General features: G+C 36.8%; 1 protein-coding gene across 1 annotated transcript; it reads right to left on the bottom strand.

The window, feature by feature from the left end:
• Positions 1–1731: 1731 nt before the first annotated feature.
• On the bottom strand, positions 1732–20559 carry LOC121410702 (amidase-like). The gene is made up of 12 exons (XM_041602951.1): positions 20360–20559; positions 12063–12160; positions 11625–11761; positions 10761–10933; positions 10181–10320; positions 7859–8059; positions 6589–6663; positions 5794–5959; positions 5024–5083; positions 4600–4700; positions 3753–3939; positions 1732–2995 (listed from the first exon to the last, which is right to left on the bottom strand). Exons 1-12 carry the CDS (start codon positions 20517–20519, stop codon positions 2799–2801), a joined length of 1695 nt encoding a protein of 564 aa, XP_041458885.1. The 5' UTR covers positions 20520–20559; the 3' UTR covers positions 1732–2798.
• Between the last annotated feature and the right edge of the window lie 3465 nt (positions 20560–24024).

Below are 24024 nucleotides of genomic sequence, written 5' to 3' on the forward strand. Positions count from 1 at the left end.
TCTTGTTAATTTTACGCGATATGCCGTATCGAGCACCCTCAAACTTTTTGGCTCATTGCGTCACTGAGACAAACCCTTCAAAGAAACAAACAAAACACATCTTTGAGCGGCCGCTCGCGGAAAATATGGGTGAAAAAAAATCGCCCCCCCCCTATTGGCGGAAGCTAGATCCGCCCCTGTATCACAGTATCACCGTGTCAATCCACTGAGACTGCCACTCTCCACCATTGGTAGGTTGCAAAAGACTAGTGCGCCTTGCAATATTGAGTCGTGGAACTTATGTTGGAATGCTCCCTGTGTAGGCATTCCAGAATCCGATGACCGGCGACTCCTGCGTTAAGATTGAATGATGTATGAAACAGAAGATCAAAGAAAAATAAAGTCATAACATAAAAACTGGGGATTTGATTAGACCATGGTGAATCAAAGTACTAGTAGGCCTAGGTGTTACAAAAATAGGTAAACTAGGAATTATGTAGCGCTTTAGAAACGCCAAGTATTATGCGCTACATGTACCAGGTATAGGCCCTCTAATTATGTTAAATTTTGAGTAATCAACACGTGTCAGCAATATTCTTGTTCTCTTGTTTTTAGATTCAGGATTACAGTACACATTTTTATAATACGCAGAAGTCCCTTTTTGACGACTCACTGCTTGTAAAACAACTTCTTTTTCTTCTTTTTTACATTATTCGGCCCATTTTCTCTATCATTCCCAAGGTTACCCATTTTTTTAACACAGGCCTACTTGGATTTCGCTATGGCCTTATCAAATCCCCATTTTGTATTTTTTAACTTTATCTCGATTCATTTCATATAACATTCAATCTCTTAATTGGGAAATTGATTTCTACATATTCCCGCTTTCCTTCAAAATAAAACTTTTATTTTGCCTTAATGTAATAATTTTGTTTAAGATAATCCATTTTTCATCATCCCGGGGTCCATAAAATCAGATCAGGGACACCCTTACGATAAAAAGTGAGCACACACCATCACTAGCGTACCTACGGGGGGCAGTCTGCCCCCCCCTGACGAGTCACAACCTATGCAAAGGATGTATCCCTGCCCCCCCTGACGAGCTTTAATACCTATTTGCCCCCCCCCCCCCCCCGACTAGCTTGATGACCTTTTTTTTTGCCTGTCTAATTTTTTATGGTACGATTGAAGACCTTTTTCATTGAAGACCTTTTCTTAGGGGGGCGGACGAATTTCGAATTTGCCCGCCCTGTGAAAAATCCTAGGTACGCCACTGCACCCATAGAGGTGGATAAAAATAAGCTTATTTTATCCATGCACCTCTATATGACACACACCCATTGCATATACTGTTTTTATCGACACCAAATCATCCATGCACGCACTTTCATTTGTTTTCATAACAAATTTTTCTTTCTCATTGTAGACGAGTCATATGTAAGAGGGGTACTCCAGGCTACAAGGGAATATAATACACACATGTATCATAATATGAAATAATTATGACTTCATGTACTAACATTATCAAAGAGAAAGTATGGACATGACATCACCAGCCCACTAATTAAATATTAATTTCCGAAGCCACGTCAAAGCATGAAATGTCACAAAATATTGCTAAACAAACATTCAATAAGTTCGATATTTAAGATGTTGATAAAATCTTCGTTATTTTTTTCGGTGAGTTTTACTCTATTTACTTGGATATAAGGCATTGAGTACACAATTGACTGATTACATTAAACAAATCAATCACAATAAAGACTCAATTTATTGATTTCAGTACATAAATTTCAGGCATCATCAATTAATAATTCACATAAACATTAAAAGCTTACAAAATCACCGATGCACGTCGAAAATCCTGACAAGGGGGAGGGGGTATTGTCACTATTGACGTTCATATCGATTAACATAACAAAATAAGGCATTGAAATAGCTAGTTTATAAGAAACAATTTTCATAGAAATTAACGACACTTCAGTAAAAGAATCACTAAAAAAAATATCGGGATGATATACAGACAGGCAATTTGTTTGGAAATTGTATACATAGAGACACCATCGTGGGGGCATCATCCCCCCTCCCCCCCAAAAAAAAAAACAATGATCACGACCAAGAAAAAAGGCAAAATGTGAGATGTGTGATAATATGTCAAAATCTATCACAAAAATTACACCTTACAGCATCATAACTGGTATTATGTTTTTCAAATGTGTTCAATGGAAATTTTGTATAAACAATATGGCAAAATTATCAAAATTTACATAAATATCCCAATAAACAGACATAATTCGACAAAGTGAAACGTTACATAATACGAAATGCATATTGGATGATTGAGAAAAGGATGACATGATATCTATCGCGACTAATCATAAACAAACTCCTTTCATATCATGGTTAAAATGTCCCTATAATAAGCATATAAGGTAAAAAATGAAATAGGATAAAACAATCATGGATTGTGCAAGGGTGATAAAATCTATTTATACCTAAAATAGATTATAAAAATATCACTTAAAACAGCGACACATGAACATCAAAACAAATACTAAAAATACTGTAATAAACCAAAAAAATATTCGTATAGCCCGTAAGTCATATTTTAAAAACATATTGAAAATATGAAAAAGATTACCAAACTTATAGGCGTACAGTAGACAAGACGAACGTAAACTCAAATTATGACTTTGAAGAAAATGACTCGTAAACTCAAGCCCAATACTGCTAATACGTTCATTAACCTTTTCACTAACCGAATATAGCCTTCATACCTAATCAAGGTTGACAGAAACATATTTGTTTGTATTATATTTCTATTTTGTCTCGTCTCTGATCTTCTCAACAGCCTGAGCAACTTTAAAGATTGTGATTTCATCGAAGTGTTTTGCTATCAACATGAGTCCGACCGGTAAGCCATCGAGGTAGCCGGAATTGACGCTGATAGCGGGATGACCGGTCAAGTTAAAAGCCATGGTGTTAACTGCCATTTCAAAACATTTCTTGAAGTATTCTGAAGATGGGAATTCAAAACAAATTCAGAAAAAAAACAGTGATCAGTCCGGTAGAAAAAAAAACACAGATACACAGAAGTGTGACTTTCCTCCTCAAACCGGTATGATAACTGTAACTCTAGCTTTGAAAATTTTGGCAAATATGAATCAATAACTTGCAAAAGGGCATATACATTTTAATACGATTTGAGATGCTTGTCATGCAATTGTCACATGGGTTATACTTTCTTTAACCTTATAGACTCTCAGGGTGGGGTTAATGTAACCTCCTCCCCACCCCCTCGACAATTTTAAACAACATTCTTAAAAGTAAATGAGAAGCTCTCGTTCATGAAGTATGACATTTTCATTGAGTTAGCAACGTCCAATAATCGAAAGATAAACTATTTGGTGATTGATACATACGGCAGCTCCTGTTGGGGTACAGTTCCAACGCATTTTTTTCAGATTTAAATATAAAGAACAAACATAAAAAGAATAGTTAGTAAAACTTATCGAGCTTCGCATGCAGGTATGAAGATCAGTCCTGTCTACGCCATACGGTCTGACCACACTTATTGCGACTGGCCGAGACGAGACAGAGAGGGAGGGGGACAGAGGGAGGGGTGGTATTGCAGTTGATAAGAAGCATTAAGGGTGTAGAATAATGAAGAAAATATAAACAAAGACAAACGACGAGACTGAGAGAGAGGGGGGATGTGGGGGCAGGGGTGGTAATGGTATTGTAGTTGATATCATGTAACTACATGTACATACCGGATTGTGAATCATCTTTGTAGACGAGCTTTGAAGCAGTAAAAGGTATGGTAGGCATTGCAATGACGTCTACTGATTCCAAAGCTTTGTCATATGCCTGACGGAGAGTGAAAACCAGATTCCTTGCTCGGCAATACACCTGGCTCTTGTATTGTTTCTGTAAGTATTCTCCTTGAAGCATAACCATCTGTCAGGAATGATTATGAAAATACACGTGCATGTCATGGGTCATTACAAATATATTAATTTTAACAAGATTTGTTTTACAATGACCACTGCATGCTATCATGATTTGTTACGCTCCACCTTGTACTTTATAATGCCGCCTACTGCATAGTGCAGTAGGCCCCCGAGTAGGCCTATAGTGCAGGAATGGACACTACGGGGCATGAAATGGGTTTTCATACATTTTCTTGACGCCTCATAATAGGGTTTATTTCGTCAAAGGCGAACCACATCATGAATATTCTTAAACACGAATCGTACAGCTAAATTGCGACAACTCGAGTCACTCGATAGCGTGGTGCAATATAAGATAATCATTTATCATCCCCTTTAAGCACTATACTGTTCTGATACAAAGATGGGCGCCAGAACATAATTATATAACACCACGGCGTCACAGAGACAGTCTAACATGTTCAAAGAAATCGTCGCCCCAAATAAATATAGTATTCATCCTGGGAGGCCTTCCTCCTACTTCACTTTCATGACATATAAATACATGTATATTCAAGTCGAATTTGATACAATTCTGGTACATTCTGGTTCACCTTTATCTAATCTCCTTACGAATGATTATCTGCTTCAAATGATATCTACTCATTTCATACTGATTGTACAATACCTTCATTGTGTCTGAAAGATCATCAATCCTGGATGACATCATCTTCCCAGAAGCTATCGCGAAGCTGGTAGGATAAAAGCCCACGTGACCATGGCCGCAACCTATGACAATCAAAGTTTAAACAAAATGTAATGATTTTCTTATCGCCTTTTCACCTTCCCGTATATACTTTCCGATATTTCTTCACTATTATTACTACAATCAAAGCAACTGATGGAATGTGATCACATTCCACAGAGGGGCTGAAAACAATCTGACAATTGACTAACTGTCACTATATAACACCGATTTTAAAGAGAAACATGGAGGAGGGCAGATAAAACACACACAGCGCCAACAGTCACTTGATCTGCATATGTCTTGAAATAATAAGATTCATAATATCAACCATATTTATGCGATAAATTAACGTGAATGTTCTTACCTCCGAGACGGTACATGTTCTCATGAGAGCCCTCTATTGTTGCTCCCCAAATGTTATGCGCTATATATACAAATATGAAGATCAAAATGATATAGAGACCATTAAATAATTAAACTTGTATTCTCTCCGATTTGTAGTAATTTTTCGAATTAAAAAAAAAAACTTAAAAAAACTATTTAAAAAACACGAGCATGTCTGTTTGGATATGCGTGTTCTTACGTTTCTCAGACTTTCCTCCGCGGCATGGTTACATGGGAGCCTATATCAGTTGATTTGTGACAATAAATACACTGAAACATACAGATAATAATAATCATATTCATGATTCAACAAGAAGGTTTTAAACGACAAATCAACCTATATAACGATTGTCAAATTATGACAGTAAGTCCGTCTGATATTTTCATTATGGTATAACATGAATAACATAATCGCACGACGTTAAATACTTATCGTTTGTTTTGTATAATCCACATTTTGTTCCTTGTATGCTGTCAGAGAATCTGATACTATCAAGTTTAAAAAGGTCACATATAATCCTGAGAAGATTTTTTTTCTTGACTGAACACTATGTTGTTATTCTTTGAATGGGATAACAAGCATAATTTGAAATAACAAGGAAATCATGCTTATTTCAGTGATTTTTATAAGCGCTATTATGGTTTAAAACTAGTAATGACCTTCACCTGCTCATGCGCAAATTGTGATACGAATCTCCATTTTACTGAAAACCTTTTTGTTTGTTTATTTATTAATGAGTGTATAATTACAGATAGAATGAATAGGCACCGAGATGTCCTGAACAACAGCACCACCCGATGTGAGTTTGTTGGTTATGTCCTTCAGTAGTTTGTTGACGGAAACATCAGCACCAGGCATTGTAAAACCTTCTTCTAAAATTCCAACTTTTAGTCCCTTGATGCTTGCGTTCTCCAACTTTACCATCACATTTTGAAAGACAATAATATTTATACAGAAAATGATAGTGAAAAATAAGTGTTGCCTGAGAGATTTGTAAAAGGAAAAAACTAAAAGATGAAATTTCCAAAGAAATGATAAGAAAAAGGGAGCAGAAAAAGAAGGCTCAACGATAAAGAAAAGGAAGAAAAGGAAAAAAGATAGGATAAGAGAAGAAAATGAAGAAGAAAAATTGGAGCAACAGGGAAATAAAAATCTCTCATTGCATCAACACTCAATCTTCAAATGCTTGATTTCATTAACATTTTTAGTATAAAAATATGCAAAATAATTACCTTTTTTTATTTTTTATGAATGATCCTCTTCTGAAATGCAAAAATAAAATGCATTCAACTTTTTGGTAAGTAATTTCTTTATAAAATTTGACTTAGGCTTGGTGGAACCACTCTCAGAAAATTGATATATTTATGTAATTTCTCATTCACGTCATTATAATGAAAATGAATTATGAAGGCATTTTATTTATACATTGTTTTCGTCATATTACATTGCAGAAATATACACCGATGACAAATCAGCCCCTCCCCATACCCCCTCCCGAAATGACCACAAAGAAAATCTGCAGAATATTTCAAGGCCACACTAACTTCTTTCGTATATTGAGGCACAGTCATATGAGGATGTTGTCTCGAGTCCATACCGCCATCATAACCTGCGATTGCCTATAACAAAACATAAATAAATTAGATGATATTCGAAGGTTATTAGGCCAATTTCTTTGAAGAAAATCAGGGTAAAGCAGGTTTTTATTGTGTATATAAATACAAAAATAGGAACATCCTTATAACAAGTCTCGTAGTTGTAAGTCTTTGTAGCTCAAATGAACATTTTGGCGCCTAAAATATATTGTTGAGCCTCATTACCTATTTTCACGTCATGTCTGAACAACGCTTTTACTCTGACTCAGAGTTTCTTGGCCGAATTAGAGATGATTTATACTTCAGAAGTTCAGACAATAAACCTAGAAGATTGAAAGAAACAGATTTAAGACTAACAAAAAGCAATAGTTTCATGACGTGGCTTGCCAGAATTCATGAAATCTCGTCATTTGCTCCAAACCCTCTATTATCATGTTGTCTTCTTCCCCCTTCTTCCTGTGGTATATAAATCATGGTACAAGGAACGGTTTAACATTAAGAATAATAATTCATTCATTCCCTCTTTAAGACATATGAATTCAGAGTAATACTTAATAGCGTTTTAAAAGACCCGTTTAAAGGGAATTATAGCTTTGGTAATGGAATATTATATTTATGAAAGCAGACGGATTTCGGGTGCTAATATATAGTTTGACGAAAGTCGTGTAAGGTATAGATTCTTTCAAAACTGGTTTGACTCCCTTTCACACGGTCCCAAAATCGTATAATTTGAATGATTCCAGTGAAAAATAATTCTAATGACGAATTTTTATAACGTGTGAAACCAAACTAGAATCACGAATTCAAATTCTACTCCGGAGGTGAATTACAGTTAAGTTTCACTCAATAAATTACGGTATGAATTTTTCGTCTGAAAGGGTTGACCTCCTGCTGATATCTTTTAGGGGCGGAGCTTACGTGACCTTTCAAGCACTTCCGTAGATAATACATGTACAATTCATTGTCAAGCACTCAATGAAGTTTATATTTGCGATGAAGAGCTCTGATTGACAAGCTTAGTCACCATGCAAGGACGCAGTATCGCCTTCGCTCTGAAATTTGTATTCAAATCACAGTTTTCGAGTGAACGGTATGATCAAGGAGTTACCTTGGTATGATGATTGTCAAGACGAGTTGCAATCATCATTACAATGAAGATTCAAATTTCTAGTGTGAAAAGGCCTTTTGATGTACCAACAGTCACTACACTTTCACCTACCTCAAGGAACAATGCACAGTCATGGACAGTCCTAGCCATAGGGCCAAGATGATCCAATGACATTTCGATTCCCATCGCCCCTGTGTAAGGCACCAGACCATAGGTGGGCTTCAGTCCAACGATACCTGTCCAAGCAGATGGAAGACGGACTGACCCTCCTTGATCACCACCGATTGCAATGTCCACCTCGCCGGTCTGAACCTGTTATGGGTACGCAGACAAAAGGTCAACCAAACAATATCAGCGATGGTTATGTAGTGGGTCAAAATCATGCATGAATTCAATTTTATAACTCTGAATATAGGTGGATTGATAACATCGGATTATTGTAATCCAGAATAAAACAAAACATACATGATTTACATGTGCCGAATAAAATTTATACGGAACATTACAAATAAAGACTAGTGGCTTTAAAAGATATTGTTAATGGGCATTTCGCAGTCCAGAGAGGCACATCAAGTTTTGTTGTTAATTGATCAAAAAGTAAACCTACAGTACCCCCATTAAACTAACGCTATCAAGTCAAGATCTTTCTGCGTCAAACAAAAAATAATAAATAAATAAATGCCATGACGAAGTGGGTACTGCTACAGTACTGAGAACTAGGGAGGCAGGGGAGCGTTTTATCAACATTTTGTCGTCGGACAACTTTCCCTGATTAAAACATGATTTCTGGATATTTGAACATAGTCCAAAATTCAGTAGTGGGACTGTGAGAGGGCAGTAGCCGTGCGTTTCGTAATGACGCAGTGATAGGAACTTGTTTTGACTATTAACCAGGGGCGGAAATCTCTCCCAAAAGGTAGGGGGACAAGGGGCTGGAAAATTTGACAATCAAGAAAAACAATGGTTATCACCCCAAATTTAAGGTCATTTCGACGAAAATTTATTTAACAAGCAAAAAAAAGGTTATCATCCGGGATTCAGGGTTATCATCCCAAAAGTAAGGTCAACTCGTCCTAAAATACATGTTTTATTTCGATTTCGAATGATGTATCTCTTACCATCATAAAAGACCACAAATAGTAGGGGGTGGGCATTTGATATTGTGCCCCCCCCCCCGGGATTTCCACCCATGCTATTAACCCTATGAACATCATGATCGGCGTATCAAAGACGCAACGAAAACAGGAAATAAAACTCTGCCATGTTTGTTGCGTGGAAACGTATCCCAGCATATATTGAGTTGACGTTACGTCCAAAATAGACAGCGAATCGCAATCTACTCGGACGAATCGTAAAACTAGTCCGACATAGAGGGAATGGTTTCGATGCCACACGGACTTTGTCGGCACGCATGTGTGAAAAATACCAACCCAGCATGAACTTAGCAATGACCCAGGGCAATGACGTGGCGCGGAGGAAGGATGCACGGGAAGACTACAGTTTTCATAAACATTGAGTTGGCGGCTGCGATCTATCTATATTTTTATTTTGAATTTCAACGGCATAGAGGGAACTAGCAGATAAGAAAGATATTATACAAATAATGCACGTAAGCGCGTGCATGTAGGGTCAAATAATGAACGATGTGCGAGAAGAGCCAATGGATATACCGCACCGAGGTCCGCAGTACCGAGTGCGGTATATCCATTTGGCGAGTCGAGCAGAGAGTTCATTATTTAGGTCCTCTATGCACAAGAATGCGTGCATTGTTTGTTTTATACAACCCCCCCCCCATGTTACTGAGTTGCCCCAAATGCTATATTTTATCTAAATTCTAGATAATTCCAGACATCGCACTATCCTGCACTCTGCATGACGTCAGAGTGCAGGATAGTACTTTTGGGATGACGTCAGAGTGCAGGATAGTACTTTTGGGATGACGTCAGAGTGCAGGATAGTGCGTTTTAGATGCAATAGTGCAATTCGCTGAATATCATGTGATTCGATTTGGACCAATCAGATTATAGACGATTCTTGGGAGTTGCATAATTCTGAATGATACTAGTTGAAATGAAATCCATCATAAAGATTTTCATCATTCCTGACTCACAGAGGTATACCATCTTATATACTGCGGCGCGTTGTTGATAGCCGAATATGGGTTATATTTCTCGTCTGAATAAATTATGAAAAAATGAATGGGGATACACAAAACATAATAACCAATAAAATCAATACGATACTTACCACTTGTAGTATAACGAGGAAAACGTTTCGAAGGTATGAGTTTTTGATAAAATATTATTTTTGAACAATTATTTAAGGAAACTTTGGTGTATAAATCTTGAGCTTTGTTACCCGTCCCCACACCAACACATCCCCTCACATACATCCCATTCCCCACACTTACACACACACTTAGCCAATACTTACTAGAACAGCGCTTCCTGAGCTCGATCCTCCAGTCGAGCGGGTAGGATCATGAGGATTCTTCACTGGTCCTTTGGCAGCAGTAGAACTAGTTCCTGAGAAACACAGATTCTCACACACAGATTTACCCACGATTGTGGCACCTATAAACAAAGAATTTCATTGTTGATTTAGAAAATAAGCAGCAATTACTTTAGAACGGGCAAAATTTTCATCACACTGGATAAATAAAAAAATGCCCCAAAGAAATGCCCTATGGTGGTTGGACACATAATTACCCCCACGAAGCATTTTACCCTGTATACCTGCAGAAGCCACAGCAGGCCTATATACCAACTATGCCTGCTACCTTTTCGTCTATATTATGTAGGCCTATGTCCATGGCCTACTGTCTCCTTGTGCAAAGAAGTATTTTCAGTTTGCCATCAATTATTGGTTAATGTGTTTATTTTTGTACTTTTTCACCCCCAAAAGGCGTGTTCAATAGGATACGAACTTGACCTTTTTGTATATGTGTGTATGCTATGTTACACACACACACACTCGAATCTATGCAGATACCATTAACGCTACATTAATTTACCTTCATCAAGTATTCTTGTAACAACCGTTGCATCAAAATCAGGTGTGAATCCTTCAAGAGCATGTGATCCGTTCATCATAGGGATCCCTGCTACCGCTACGCAATCCTTGATAGCAACTCGTTTCCCCGCTAATTTACCACTGCTGGCTCCTTGGATTTCACATTTCCAGTACCTAAAATGATAATCGATGTGGGAGGTACAGTGGGGGAATAGTTAATTGCAAGTAAGCAGTAACGGTCATTGTCTACACTGTTAGAAAAAATAAAAGAAGTTCCTGCAGCAGAGTCTCGAGAACACCTGTGATCTTACCGAATTGCGTAATAATCATTCTGTAAATTCATAAAACAAGAATTTTTCTGCAATTTAACAGAACAGGTCTGTTTAAAAAGGGGAAAAGGGTGTTTTATTCAAGGAAATCTGTAAGATTCCATACATCAAATACCAATTTCCTGTAAGATTACGCAATTCGGTAAGATTACAGGTGTTCTCGAGACTCTGCTGCAGGAACTTCTTTTATTTTTTCTAACAGTGTAAATAATAATCGTTAAACCGATCATGTCCTCGAACAGTCTACAAGCTCTCGGATTAATGACGTCAAGAAATTGACTGAATGTCTTTTAGTTATTAAGAAGTCAAAACGATTTTTCTTAACATAATACAATAAAGTTGCATGGCCGTCAAAACCTGACCTTAGAGACGATACTAAATAGAATGATGACGATCAATAAGGGGAATTATCATAAAAGGTATTGCGGTAGAGAGTACTGGTTATTTAGTTATCATAATTGGTGCATAATATTAGGGAGTGACTGTTTCAAAGTGTTTAAATCTGATCTTTTCATTATTCACTATTTATTATTTACCATGCATTGTAGGGATTGTCCTTTTGTTCTGGCCTGTGGCCTGGAAGTCTAGGATACCTTGTTGGTAACCTTGGCTCCACGATATCTTCTGTCGCATTTATTCCTTCAATGTTTCCTTTTATGGCTGCATGAAAACCCTGTAAATTTGACCCAAACATAAAGTTTCATAGAGATAAAACCCGGCAAAATGATAAAGAACGTGAAGAACATAATTTGGTAAAACAGAAATATACGGATTCACATAAAACTCTGAAAGACACAAGCAAGAATGTTGATAGAGAAGATCTCAAGTGTTCACTTACCTGAACAAGTGATAAATTAACTTTCCCTGTATGACCATTTAAGATTTCAGCTATAATAAATGATAATGTATTCAGCTATAATAAATAATACATATAAAACAAAACATAAATTTGAAATTACAATGACAATTCCTACCTTAAGTTCATCGTCTTCTAAATGTAGCCCAATATCCCGGGCGATATCTGACAGCTGAGCAAAGGTCGGACATCTTACCATTGGACATGAAAACAGTTCTGGAATGGATGTTATAGAGAAAGCATGTAAGCAAGGATATAGTTAGGATTCTTCCATGGCCCCGAGCATCCGGGGTGCTGGGGGTGCTGCGTATACGCTATTTACCCAGTATTTACCATAGACAGCTCCCCTGGAAGGCTGGAAGTTGGGTTTGCAAGCAACCCCCCCCCCAAAAAAAAAAAAAAAAGAATAGAATAGAATGAAATAAAATAAAATGAAATGAATAGATAAATAAAGAAAGAAAGAAAGAAATAAAGAAAGAAAGAAATAGATAAGTAAATAAATAAAAAGGGGGTTATTGTTTCCCCAATGACGAAGACAGATATTTGGTGATTTCAAGCACTTCAAATATAATTGCAGTGAATCTTGGGTGCAACACTCTAATCACAGTTTTTCTTAGTAATAAGGACGACGATAGACAAAATATGTAGGAGGAGGGGTGCAAAACGACCAAAATGTTAATAAATGCATCATGCACTTTACAATTACAGTAGTAGTAGAATAGTAGAAGAAGTAGTAGTTATAATAAATGAACTAGTAGTAGTAGTTACAGCAGCAGCAGCACCACCAGCAACAGTAATAGTATAAGTAGTAGTACTAGTAGTAGTAGTAGTAGTAGTAGTAGTAGTAGAAGAAGTAGCAGTAGTAATAATACATGAACTAGTATAGTAGTAGTTATAGTAGAAGCAGCACCAGGAGCAGCAGCAGCAGCAGTAGTAGTAGTAGTAGTAGTAGTAGTAGTAGTCAGGTAGTAGTAGTAGTCAGGTAGTAGTAGTAGTAGTAGTAGTAGTAGTAGTAGTAGTAGTAGTAGTAGTAGTAGAAGAAGTAGTAGTCAGGTAGTAGTAGAAGTAGTCAGGTAGTAGTAGTAGGAGGAGGAGGAGGAGGAGGAGTAGTAGTAGTAGTAGTAGTAGTAGAAGAAGAAGAATAAGAAGTAGTCGTCAGGTAGTAGTAGAAGTAGTAGTAGTAGAAGTAGTAGTAGTAGTAGTAGTAGTAGTAGTAGTAGTACTAGTACTAGTAGTAGTAGTACTAGTAGTAGTTGTAGTAGTAGAAGAAGAAGTAGTAGTCAGGTAGTAGTAGTAGTAGTAGTAGAAGTAGTAGTAGTAGTAGTTATAGTAGCAGCAGCACCAGGAGCAGCAGCAGCAGCAGCAGCAGCAGTAGTAGTAGTAGTAGTAGTAGTAGTAGTAGTAGTAGTAGTAGTAGAAGAAGAAGTAGTCGTCAGGTAGTAGTAGTAGTAGTAGTAGTAGTAGTAGTAGAAGAAGTAGTAGTCAGGTAGTAGTAGTAGTAGTAGTAATAGTAGTAGTAGAAGTAGTAGTAGTAGTAGTAGTAGTAGTAGTAGTAGTAGTAGTAGTAGTAGTAGTAGTAGTAGTAGTAGTAGTAGTAGACGTTGAGGGTGTAACCATTTCGTCACAGGTAAAAATGGAAGAGGTAAAAAAGGCAAAGGTAAAAATGGCAGAGGCAAAAATGACAGAGGTAATAATGGCGAAGGGAAAATGGTAGAGGTAAAAATGGCAGAGGTAAAAATGGAAGATGTAATTATGGCAGAGGAAAAATGGCAGAGGTACACTGCTTGAAAAAAATGAGATTTTTATAAAAAGAAATGACCAACTCATTCTGTAAATTGTGATAACAGGAGAGATTTTTTAAGGTTTTTTTTTTATACGAAACAGGTCTGTTTTTAAAAAGGGGGAACAGTTTTATTACAATAAATTTGTAAGGTTACACACACCAAATACAAGTTTTCTCTAATGTTACACAAATGCATGTAAGATTAAAACGTGCAGTAAGTGCAAAAGTTCTCGAAACACTGCTGCAGGAATTTTTTTTTTAAGTAGAAATTTTCTAACAATGTAAAAATGGCAGAGTTAAACATGGCAAAGGTAAATATGGCAGAGGCAAACATGAAAGAGAATTGGGGTGCTGGTTTGTTAAAAAGCCAAGAAAAGAGTTTTCACTCCAAAATGAAAGGGAATTTTGTTCAGAAGGGGGAAAATGACCAAAAAGGATTTGTTCCAACTAAATGAAGTTCATTTAGGTCAGAAAAAGTTTACACCAAAAAATTAATAACGCTTTTCCTTCTGTCCCAAAATAACGGAAATTTGTGTCAAATCTCTACATTTTAGCATACCAACCTAATTTCCAGGGGGTGCTGCTTAAGGTGTACAAAATACCAAACAGCACTCCCGCTTCCAAGGGTTAAGATCATCAAGGCGTTTTTATTCAATATCATATTGGATGCAGTGGTAAAGGTCCAGGGTCTTCTTTTACTCAAAGGTTCTGAACTAGATCCTCGATCGACCCCAAATTGGTTTACTATGCAAACCAAGAATATTATTACAGATTTTCATTATTGAAAAATTATGTGCCGAACCTGGGAATGCACGCTTATTGTCCTTCAAATACTAAAAGAGAATAGTACACACGACATACAAATAAGGACAAAATATGTAACCACAATCGTTCGTGACAATTTTAACGTATAAGCTTTCCCCTCTATATTTTCTATGTTTTTTCCCGCCCCAAGGCCCCCTCTGTCTTTCTACTTCTCTCGGTCTATTCTTCCTCCATTTTTATTAGTAAGCCTGGCAAAGTTTTAGATCAAAAGAACCAGCCAGTCAAAACGAATGTTATAAAAGGATGACTGAGAACAGTGCAGTTTCATTTTGCTTCTGATAAATTGAATGAAAACAATATCTGTCCTTTGATTTTTTTTCCACCTCAGAAAAATGTTGATTTGAATCAATAGACAAAAATCAGACAAGCACAATGCTGAAAATTTCATCAAAAATTGGATGTAAAATAAGAAAGTTATGACATTTCAAAGTTTCGCTTATTTTCAACAAAATAGTTATATGAACGAGCCAGTTACATCCTAATGAGAGAGTCGATGATGTCACTCACTCACTATTTCTTTTGTTTTTTATTGTTTGAATTATAAAAAATTTCAATTTTTACGAATTTGACGATAAGGACATCCTTTGCCTGAAGCACAAAATGTTAAAATAATGGAATTCCACGTGTTCAGGGAGGAATGAAACTTCATTTCACATGACAATGACGAGAAAATAACAATATTTCATATTTCATATAATAAAATACAAAAGAAATAGTGAGTGTTGTCATCAACTCTCTCATTTGGATGTAACTGGCTCGTTCATATAACTATTTTGCTGAAAATAAGCGAAACTTTAAAATGCCATAACTTTCTTATTTTACATCAGATTTTGATAAAATTTTCAGTGTTATGCTTGTTGAATTTTTTTCTTTTTATTCAAATCAAGTTTTCGTTGGGGTGGACTTGTCCTTTAAAGAGCCCCAACGGCACACCTCCATCGAAATCGTAAATAGCATTGTTAGACCGATGAAGACATAACGATATATATGATGAAATACCTAACCGTAACGGTTACACTTCGTAATTTCGAAGGTTCGTAATTCAGGAGGTTCTTTATTCCGAAGGTTCGTAATTTCGAAACACGCAAAATGCCTATACCTCGATGTTCGTTAATCCGAAAACGAAATAAGGTTCGCTTTTCCAAAGGTTCGTTACTCCGAAAACAAAATAGGTTCTTTATTCCGAAGGTTCGTTAGTATACGAAAACGAAATAAGGTTCGCTTTTCCAAAGGTTCGTTAATCCAAAAACAAAATAGGTTCTTTATTCCTAAGGATCGTTAGTCCGAAAACGGAATTAGGTTCGTTAATCCGAAAATGAAATAATCTGTGGCAAAGCCGGAAAAACTGGAAGGGCAAGCGTGGTGGAGGTGGGGGGGGGGGGTAGAAACACCTTTTTTCATTTTCAATCGTAATGAAAATAGGGCAGGCAAGGGCGCAGCCCAACGTAGTTTTCTTAAGGAGCAAAGCCAGAAAGGGGTACTTATTATGTCAAAATGAGACCTTTTGGTGATTTTTTTCACCATGCAATGGGATTATTATCTATGTGCATAATGCTGTTGTGTGTTTTGTAGTAATTAAGTTAAGCAAGTCTTTTTTTAAAGTGATTTATTATTATTATTATATATCTAGGCCTTTTTTACGCGCTGTTTAGATTTTTTTAATCTAAAGCTCTAAAACAAGAATTTTAGTCAAATTATTATGGGTATAATTAAGCCATATTGTGGTTTGTTTGTTTGTTGTTGTGTGTTTTGTAGTAAATAAGTTGAGCAAGCCTTTCCTTTTTAAAGTGATTTCTGATTCATTCGTTAAAAGGGCATCCCGCTCGAGGTGTTGCGAGCGCTAATCATCACCTCAAACTTTCGGACATTTCAATAAGAAATGAAAATTAAACATTCCGAGCAGTTCTCATAATCATGAAAAAGATGTGTATATATAACCAACGAATTAACGCGAGCACGAAGCGCGAGATGAGAATTCATGATACTCCAACCAGAAACCTGGACATAATAAGCATTTTTATAACCATGCTAAATAATGACTTATGCGAGCGCGAAGGGCGAGCAAATTTTTTTTTGTGATTTTCTAACCTGAAATTATTTTTACTTAAAAATAAGTATTACATTTCGAAAAAAGGGCGCATTTCATTTTGATAAAAAAAAGCATTTCCCATTTCCCCCATTGTTTTACTTCCGGGGATTTTTTTTCATCATAACCGGTCGAAGCTATTAAAAATGACACCCCCTCCGCAAAAAAAAATATCTTGAGGTTATTCACATTGTGACCAACGCACAGTCCCCAATATTCTTAATCCATTCGCTCGATCAGGCTGCAAATTACTCAGAGAAAATCAAAATAAAGATGTTTGATCCAAGCGCCAATAAGGTTTGATGCAATACATGCTTTGACCACTACATACTGCACACACACATGTATAATCCTTCGTTGAAGCTATCTCTGCACAAATCCTGTTATTTTTTATTTACAACACCATTTTGGTCACAAAAATATATTAATTTTATTTTCGGAAAAACAAACATTTCGTTTTCGGACTAACGTACCTTATTTCGTTTTCAGACTAACGAACCTTCGAAATTATAAATCTTAATGCGTTTTTCAGACTAACGAACCTTCGGAATAACGAACCTTATTTTGTTTTCGGATTATCTCACCTTCGTAATGAAGGTTCTTCGGAATTACAAACCTGTGGAATATACTTAGGAAGAAAGAATCTTCGTTATTACGAATGTTACCGAACCGTGACATGCACTTCTTATTTAATCTATGTATATGCATGCGGGGGCTTTTGGACAATTTATTGCATGGGGGTTCAAGACTGGCCATATACATTACCTCTGTCATTTTTACTTCTGCCATTTTTACCTCTCATCAAAACCATCGGCGGATCCAGGGGGGTGCGCGCGCCCCCCTTAATATTTGAGCGGCGCCGAAGGCGCCGCTCAAAATAAAAAAATAAAAGAAAAGTAAAAGAAAGAAAAGGTGCCGCTTGAAAAAATTAAAATAAAGGAAAGAAAGGGAAAAGGCGCCGCTTAAAAAAATTATACACTGATATAACATAGCAACAGTAAAGGAAAGACTATCCCCAGCAAAGCGTAATCATATCATCTTCCTTATTTTTTCTTTTAACTACCCTTTTCCCAACAACTTCGCCGGTAGCAGTGCGCTGCCTGCATATAACTGGCGCCAATCAAGAATAATCAGCGCCACCTTAATCTAAATCGGCGCCGGACAAGAATAATCAGCGCTATTTAGTTATAAATCGGCGCCAGTCAAGAAAAATCGGCACTGCCAGAGTCTTAACCGGCGCCGATCAAGGATAATTAGCGCCACCTAAATCTAAATCGACGCTGCTTATGGACAAGAACAATCGGCGCCATCTGGTTATAAAATCGGCGCCGGTAAAGAAAAATCGGCGCTGCCTGAGTTCTTAACCGGCGCCGATCAAGGATAATCAGCGCCACCTATATCTAAATCGGGGATGGTCAAGAATAATCAGCACCATGTTTAAAATCGGCGCCAGTCAAGAATAATCGGCGCCTCCTGGTTCTAAATCGGCGCCAGTCGATTATGGATTGCCGCTGCCTGAATCTTACGTGACGTCGGTAAAAATAATCAGTACTACTTGTTTAAATCGGCGCCGGTCAAGACAAATCGGCGCTGCCTTTGTCTTAACCGGCGCCACCTAAATTTAAATCGGCGCCGGTCAAGAATGATCAGCGTCCCCTGATTCCAATAAATAAGCGCCGGTAGAATAATGAAGAAGGGCCTATTGCTAACCAAATCTAGATCGGCGCCGCGGTCAAGAATGATCAGCGGCACCTGGTTATACATTTTATTGTTGAATGGTCATAACGAATAGCAAAGCTTATCGCATGCCCTTACAGAGTGGACTGGGGCGGGACAGTTGCCCACAGATGTCATGAAATCTTTAATTTGTTATTTAAAAAATCCCAGAATCATATTAAAGTGTAAAGCAAATCCTTTAATTTTGATCTTATTTTCCAATGCTTTAGTAAGAAAAGGTCAGTCACATTTCTTCTTTACACATTCCACATTGTGCCACCTCTTTGGCCTTTAGTGTAAGACAGCTACTATAGTGTTTTATGAAGATGATTCGATATTTTAGTCCAAAACTTCGCTAAAACCCGTTGCTTTTACCGCGAGTGTATAATTACGCAACCAGACGTATATTCGTTAGACCTTAAACCGCTAAATATAATTTTCAATGTATAAATACAGTTTGTCAATACCTTTGTTTTAACGTTTAAATGTTTACGCCACAAAATTTGATTTATTTTCATCTTCCATTAAGTTAAATATTATTCCTCTGATCACTCTGGAAGAAGTTTAAAACAAAGATAACGATACCTGGTAAAACTGGAGAACTATTTCCAGCTCTGTCTTGAAGGATCTCTTTCTGAATTCAAGTCATAAGCATTGTATCCAGTTCCATCAAAGTAATTAGAACAAAATTACTCATCATTATTTTAGCATCACAATATACAAAAATACCAAATTCTGTATATAGGCCTATACATCATGTACATGAAAATGGAATGATGATATATAAGCCTGGATTTGTGATGTATAATGATTCATGATGTAGCATCATTGTATATGCAGAGCCGTCGATCCTGGGGGGGGGGCAGGGGGGATCGCCCCACCAATGAAAATATGGGGGGCAAACATATCGTTTTACCCTCCCCCAATAATTCCGCATGTGCAAAAATACAATAAGATGGTAATGTTACACAGAAGTCAGCAAACGAGATTGAGCTACACAACTCTTTATTTAAAATCGTGCTCAAATTATCCGCTTTTCAGATTGGAACATAAAAATTTTCAGCTCGCGCTTCGCGCTCTCATCATTTCTGTAGCAAAACCCCATACTTTTCATGATATAAATAGGTGAATAGAATGTCCCGTTTTTAGTTCTGAACCTCAAAAGACCTCCCGCTTCGATTTGCAATAATCTATTGTTGGATATAATCTTGTTCTTTATTAAAACGTACATTAAACTGTAATTTTTTTCAGATCAAAATTTTAAGCTCGCGCTTCGCGCTCGCATTTTTTTAGATACCTATCTTAATCATTGGTACCAAGAATGCTTAGAATATCAAGCTTTCTGGTCAGAATATAAGTAAATTTCAGCTCGCCCTCGGCACTCGCATTCATTGACCTAAACTGACCATTTGACCTCGATTGTGTAAATAGAAGTACATGATGTTAATAATGATTAATGAAAAGAAAAGTTTGGGTCACGTCATTTGCAACACATAATGTAATTTGAAATTTAACGTTTCAGTCTGGTAACTCGAAGAATAGACAGAAAATTGAATAAAAATGATATATTTCTAAAGAGAAAGGGTTGATTATCTCTATACCACTATTCCTTGACCTCAGAAATGGCGGTTTAGGTGCAATATGATTCTAGGTTAGATATTGCCGAAAACCCCATCCACGACGGCTGTTTTGAAAGATCCATGGATGGCGGCCAGGGGTCGGTATGAATGAAAACATTGTTTTTCTGTTAGCTCATACCATAAGGTTTCCAAAAATGTATGGTTTTCAATTTTTCCAAAAATATCCGGCAAAATTACATAGTGAATCCTAATACTAGTATTCCACTGTTGTATGAGAACAGATGCTGTCAGATCATGCAACAACCAGCAGGCAAGATCTTGTCAGTTATTCTATTGTTACGCTAGGTATATTATGGTGAATACAGTGTATTAACCATTAAATGTGTTCATTAAATCATGTTAGTAAAATCATTTTGATAGCTTACTTTTTGTATCTGCCTGACTGACTTCCATCGTTGAGTATTGGTGTCTGACTGTCTGTCTGAAAAGAAGCCCACCGAGTACATATACTGGGTCAAAATGGGTGTAGCTTGTATGAACTGATCGAGGTCCTCGTAGCCCTTGTACCTTGTGTATGGTAAGCATTCGACTACGGAGTCAGTATAGATATGTATAAATATTCTCACATAGGAACTCTTTGTTTGTATACAGTACTTGTTTCGCCGGCGCTGTCGGTGACCAACTTTGAACTTCGGTCAGCGACTCCGGGCAGCGCGTTTCCGTTTTACACCCTGGCGAAGGCATTTTCCGGAAAAGTAGCCAAAAAGCGACTAGTGAAGAGTCTACACACGTCGCTGGTTGCATGCAGCGTGCGACACAGGCGAGTCCACCACCGCATGCAATGTGCACAGTTACTGATCAGAGTTCCTCGGCACTTCATGTACAGAGAGAGCGGCAGTCAGGAGTGAAATCCGAACATGCTTTTGCAGTCGCGTTCATTGTTTATGATTGTTTTTTCTAAAAATGAATTAAAATGAATAGAATGACATACAAAATCAAAATAAACAGATACTTATAATGGAAAGACAAATTTAAGTTTGATGGATTGATACACTTAGAAGCTGCCGAAAGATAGATATAGAAGACTGAGATAGAAACAAGATAAACAGATAGATAGATAGACAGAATAGAGAGGGAGAGAGAGAGAGAGGTGGATAGATAGAGAGAGAGATGTTGTAGATAGAAATATGGACGGACAAAGAGAAAGAGAGAAAAAAGACAGACAGATGCTAGAGAAGGAGAGAGATAGAGAATTTGAGAGACAGATAGATAGATGTTAGATACTGATAGAAAGATAAAGAATGAGAGAGACAGAGAATATAGACAAATTAACAGATAGATACATAGATAGATATATAGATAGAGAGAAATAGAGAAAGACAGACAGACAGATGGATAGATAGAGATAGATAGATGAGAGATAGATAGATGTTAGATAGATAAAGAGTGAGAGAGACAAAGAATATTACCATATAGATAAGTTAAAAAATAGATAAATAGATAGAGAGAATAAGAGAAAGACAGACAGATGGATAGATAGATAGAGAGAGATAAACAGATAATTAAAGAATGAAAGAGACAGAGAAGATTATTAACAAATTAACAGATAGATACTCTAGCTAAAAAATAGATAAATAGATAGAGAGAAATAGAGAAAGATAGACAGATGGATGGATAGATAGAGAGAGATAGAGAATTTGAGATAGATAGATGTTAGATAAAGAATGAGAGAGACAGAGAAGATTATTAGATAGATAGATACTGCAGTTACATAGATAGAGATAGAAATTGAGAGATAGATATATAGACAGATAGAGAGAAAGACAGACATCAGCAAATCGGCAAGGCAAATGATCAAGGCAAACATTCGTATTGAACCTGGAAAGTATAATCTCAGCTGCGGATAACTTCGGTGCGGACTTTGGATCGCGCGCCCAGCTGATAATGTAAACAAACGTAGACGTAGACTCTTCACTAGTCGCTTTTTGGCTACTTTTCCGGAAAATGCCTTCGCCAGGGTGTAAAACGGAAACGCGCCTCCGGCGCCTGACTCCTTGGTTATTCGTTGTCTGGTGCTCGGGTGTGGTAAAAACAGAAAACAGAAGTTTCTTTACTGGTTGTTTAATTGGTTAGTTGTAATGTGAACCTGACACTTCAATACCATATACTTTTTTTTCTTCTAAATATTGTATTTTATGGATTTGATTCTGGATCATGTTGAACCGTGGGATCCAGGCGTTGAGGAGAATTGACGTATAGTTTGCTTATTGCTTTACCCGGCTTCAACCGAGAAAAGTGGTCTATAACTTTACATGTTTATTTCGTTTATTACAATTGCTTGACACTAATTTCTATGTGAACGATATAAGTTTGAAATTATCAAAAATAACTAATGATATTTGTATTGTCTTATCTGGTGGCAAAATCCCACGTTTTAAAAAGGGATTGTTTTTTACGTCACTAAATATTGGTGACCTAATAAGCAAAATAGACAATCTCGGGTATTAGTGCTTTCAGATTCCATAAATGATATTGATTTCATAAAGGTCAAGTCCACTTCAGAAAAATGTTGATTTGAATCAATAGAGAAAAATCGGACAAGCACAATGCTGAAAATTTCTTCAAAATCGGATGTAAAATAACTAAAGTTATGACATTTCAAAGTTTCGCTTATTTTTAACAAAATATAGTTATATGAACGAGCCAGTTACATCCAAATGAGAGAGTCGATGATGTCATTCATCACTATTTCTTTTGTTTTTTATTGTTTGATTTATAAAATATTTCAATTTTTACAAATTTGATGATTAGGACCTCCTTGCCTGAAGCACAAAAGGTTAAAATAATGGAATTCCATGTGTTCAGGGAGGAATGAAACTTCATTAAACATGACAATGACGCCATATGTCATATAATAAAATACAAAAGAAATAGTGAGTGAGTGATGTCATCAGTTCCCTCATTTGCATACCGACCGAGATTTGCATATAACTGTTTTGTGAAATGAAGCGAAAGTTTAAAATGTCATAACTTTCTTATTTTACATCCGATTTAAATGAAATTTTCAGTGTTACGCTTGTTGAATTTTTCTCTTTTTATTCAAATCAAGTTTTTTTGGGGGTGGAATTGTCCTTATAAGTATAAATGAGTCATTTGCGACCAAACTAGGGTTAAATGTTGCACGAAATAACAGAACCCGCTATGGCGGCGGCAATTGGTCTCTGTCTTACAGAGACCTGCGAGAGATTAAAATCAGACTCACGCTGAGATTGTGAAATTGACCTCAAATCGAGTAGGGAGTTTAATATATCGTAACACGAATAATCCGCTCAGCGCTTTGTATAAAGGCCACCGCACACCTTATACGACTGCTCGCGAATCGATTTTGGAACAAATCGCATTTTCCTCATTTTTTTTTAAATGTGAATGGAAAATATAATTTTATTTGAGGTTAAAATTAATTGAAAGAATACTATATAACCGTTTTGAAAGATTGCAAGCCTTTATTTTGGAGTAGAGGCCAAATTAGTTTCAGCTCGTAGCCAATCGTGTGACTGCTATATATGACGTCATTACTACTAGATATTAAATTTGCTTTTGTTATAAGAAGGATGATAGCATAGTCACAGATTTGAATATAGGTCATTCGTACGATGATTTCGAACATTATTCTGTCAGATATTCCAAGTCTCAATATCTATTACTTTATTTCAAATTGAGTCGCAGACCAATCGGTGTGCGGTCGCCTTATTAAGAGTGTGCCTGGTGTGGAAGTATTAAATATTCCAGATTTATTTGCTTAATTTTTTTCCCCGCTTATTTCCTGTTATTAATTTATTTATAAAAAAACCGACAGAATTTATGAAGACGTGCTTTGGGCCTCAGTACGAACAGTATACGATTAGATGGCGTTCTATATGGCGTCTGGTCATCCCGCTCCATCAGTGTCAATGCCGTCTTTATAGACGGCTTATACCGGTCGGACTCATGCTCATGTTGCTGGTAGCAAAACACTTCAATGAAAATCACAATCTTCAAAGTTGCTCAGGCTGTCGAGAATGATAGACAACTGCAAGTGAAGATTAAGATT

This window comes from Lytechinus variegatus, chromosome 3 (assembly GCF_018143015.1).
Source record: "Lytechinus variegatus isolate NC3 chromosome 3, Lvar_3.0, whole genome shotgun sequence".
Classification (NCBI taxonomy): domain Eukaryota; kingdom Metazoa; phylum Echinodermata; class Echinoidea; order Temnopleuroida; family Toxopneustidae; genus Lytechinus; species Lytechinus variegatus.

Excerpts from the sequence above, each read along its gene's own strand:
- LOC121410702 (XM_041602951.1), bottom strand. The coding sequence starts at position 20,519 with ATGCTTACCATACACAAGGTACAAGGGCTACGAGGACCTCGATCAGTT. Across the intron at positions 12,161-20,359 it reads CAGTCAGGCAGATACAAAAA|AACTGTTTTCATGTCCAATG; the intron begins GTAAGCTATCAA and ends CATCCATTCCAG. Across the intron at positions 10,934-11,624 it reads GACAATCCCTACAATGCATG|GTACTGGAAATGTGAAATCC; the intron begins GTAAATAATAAA and ends TTATCATTTTAG.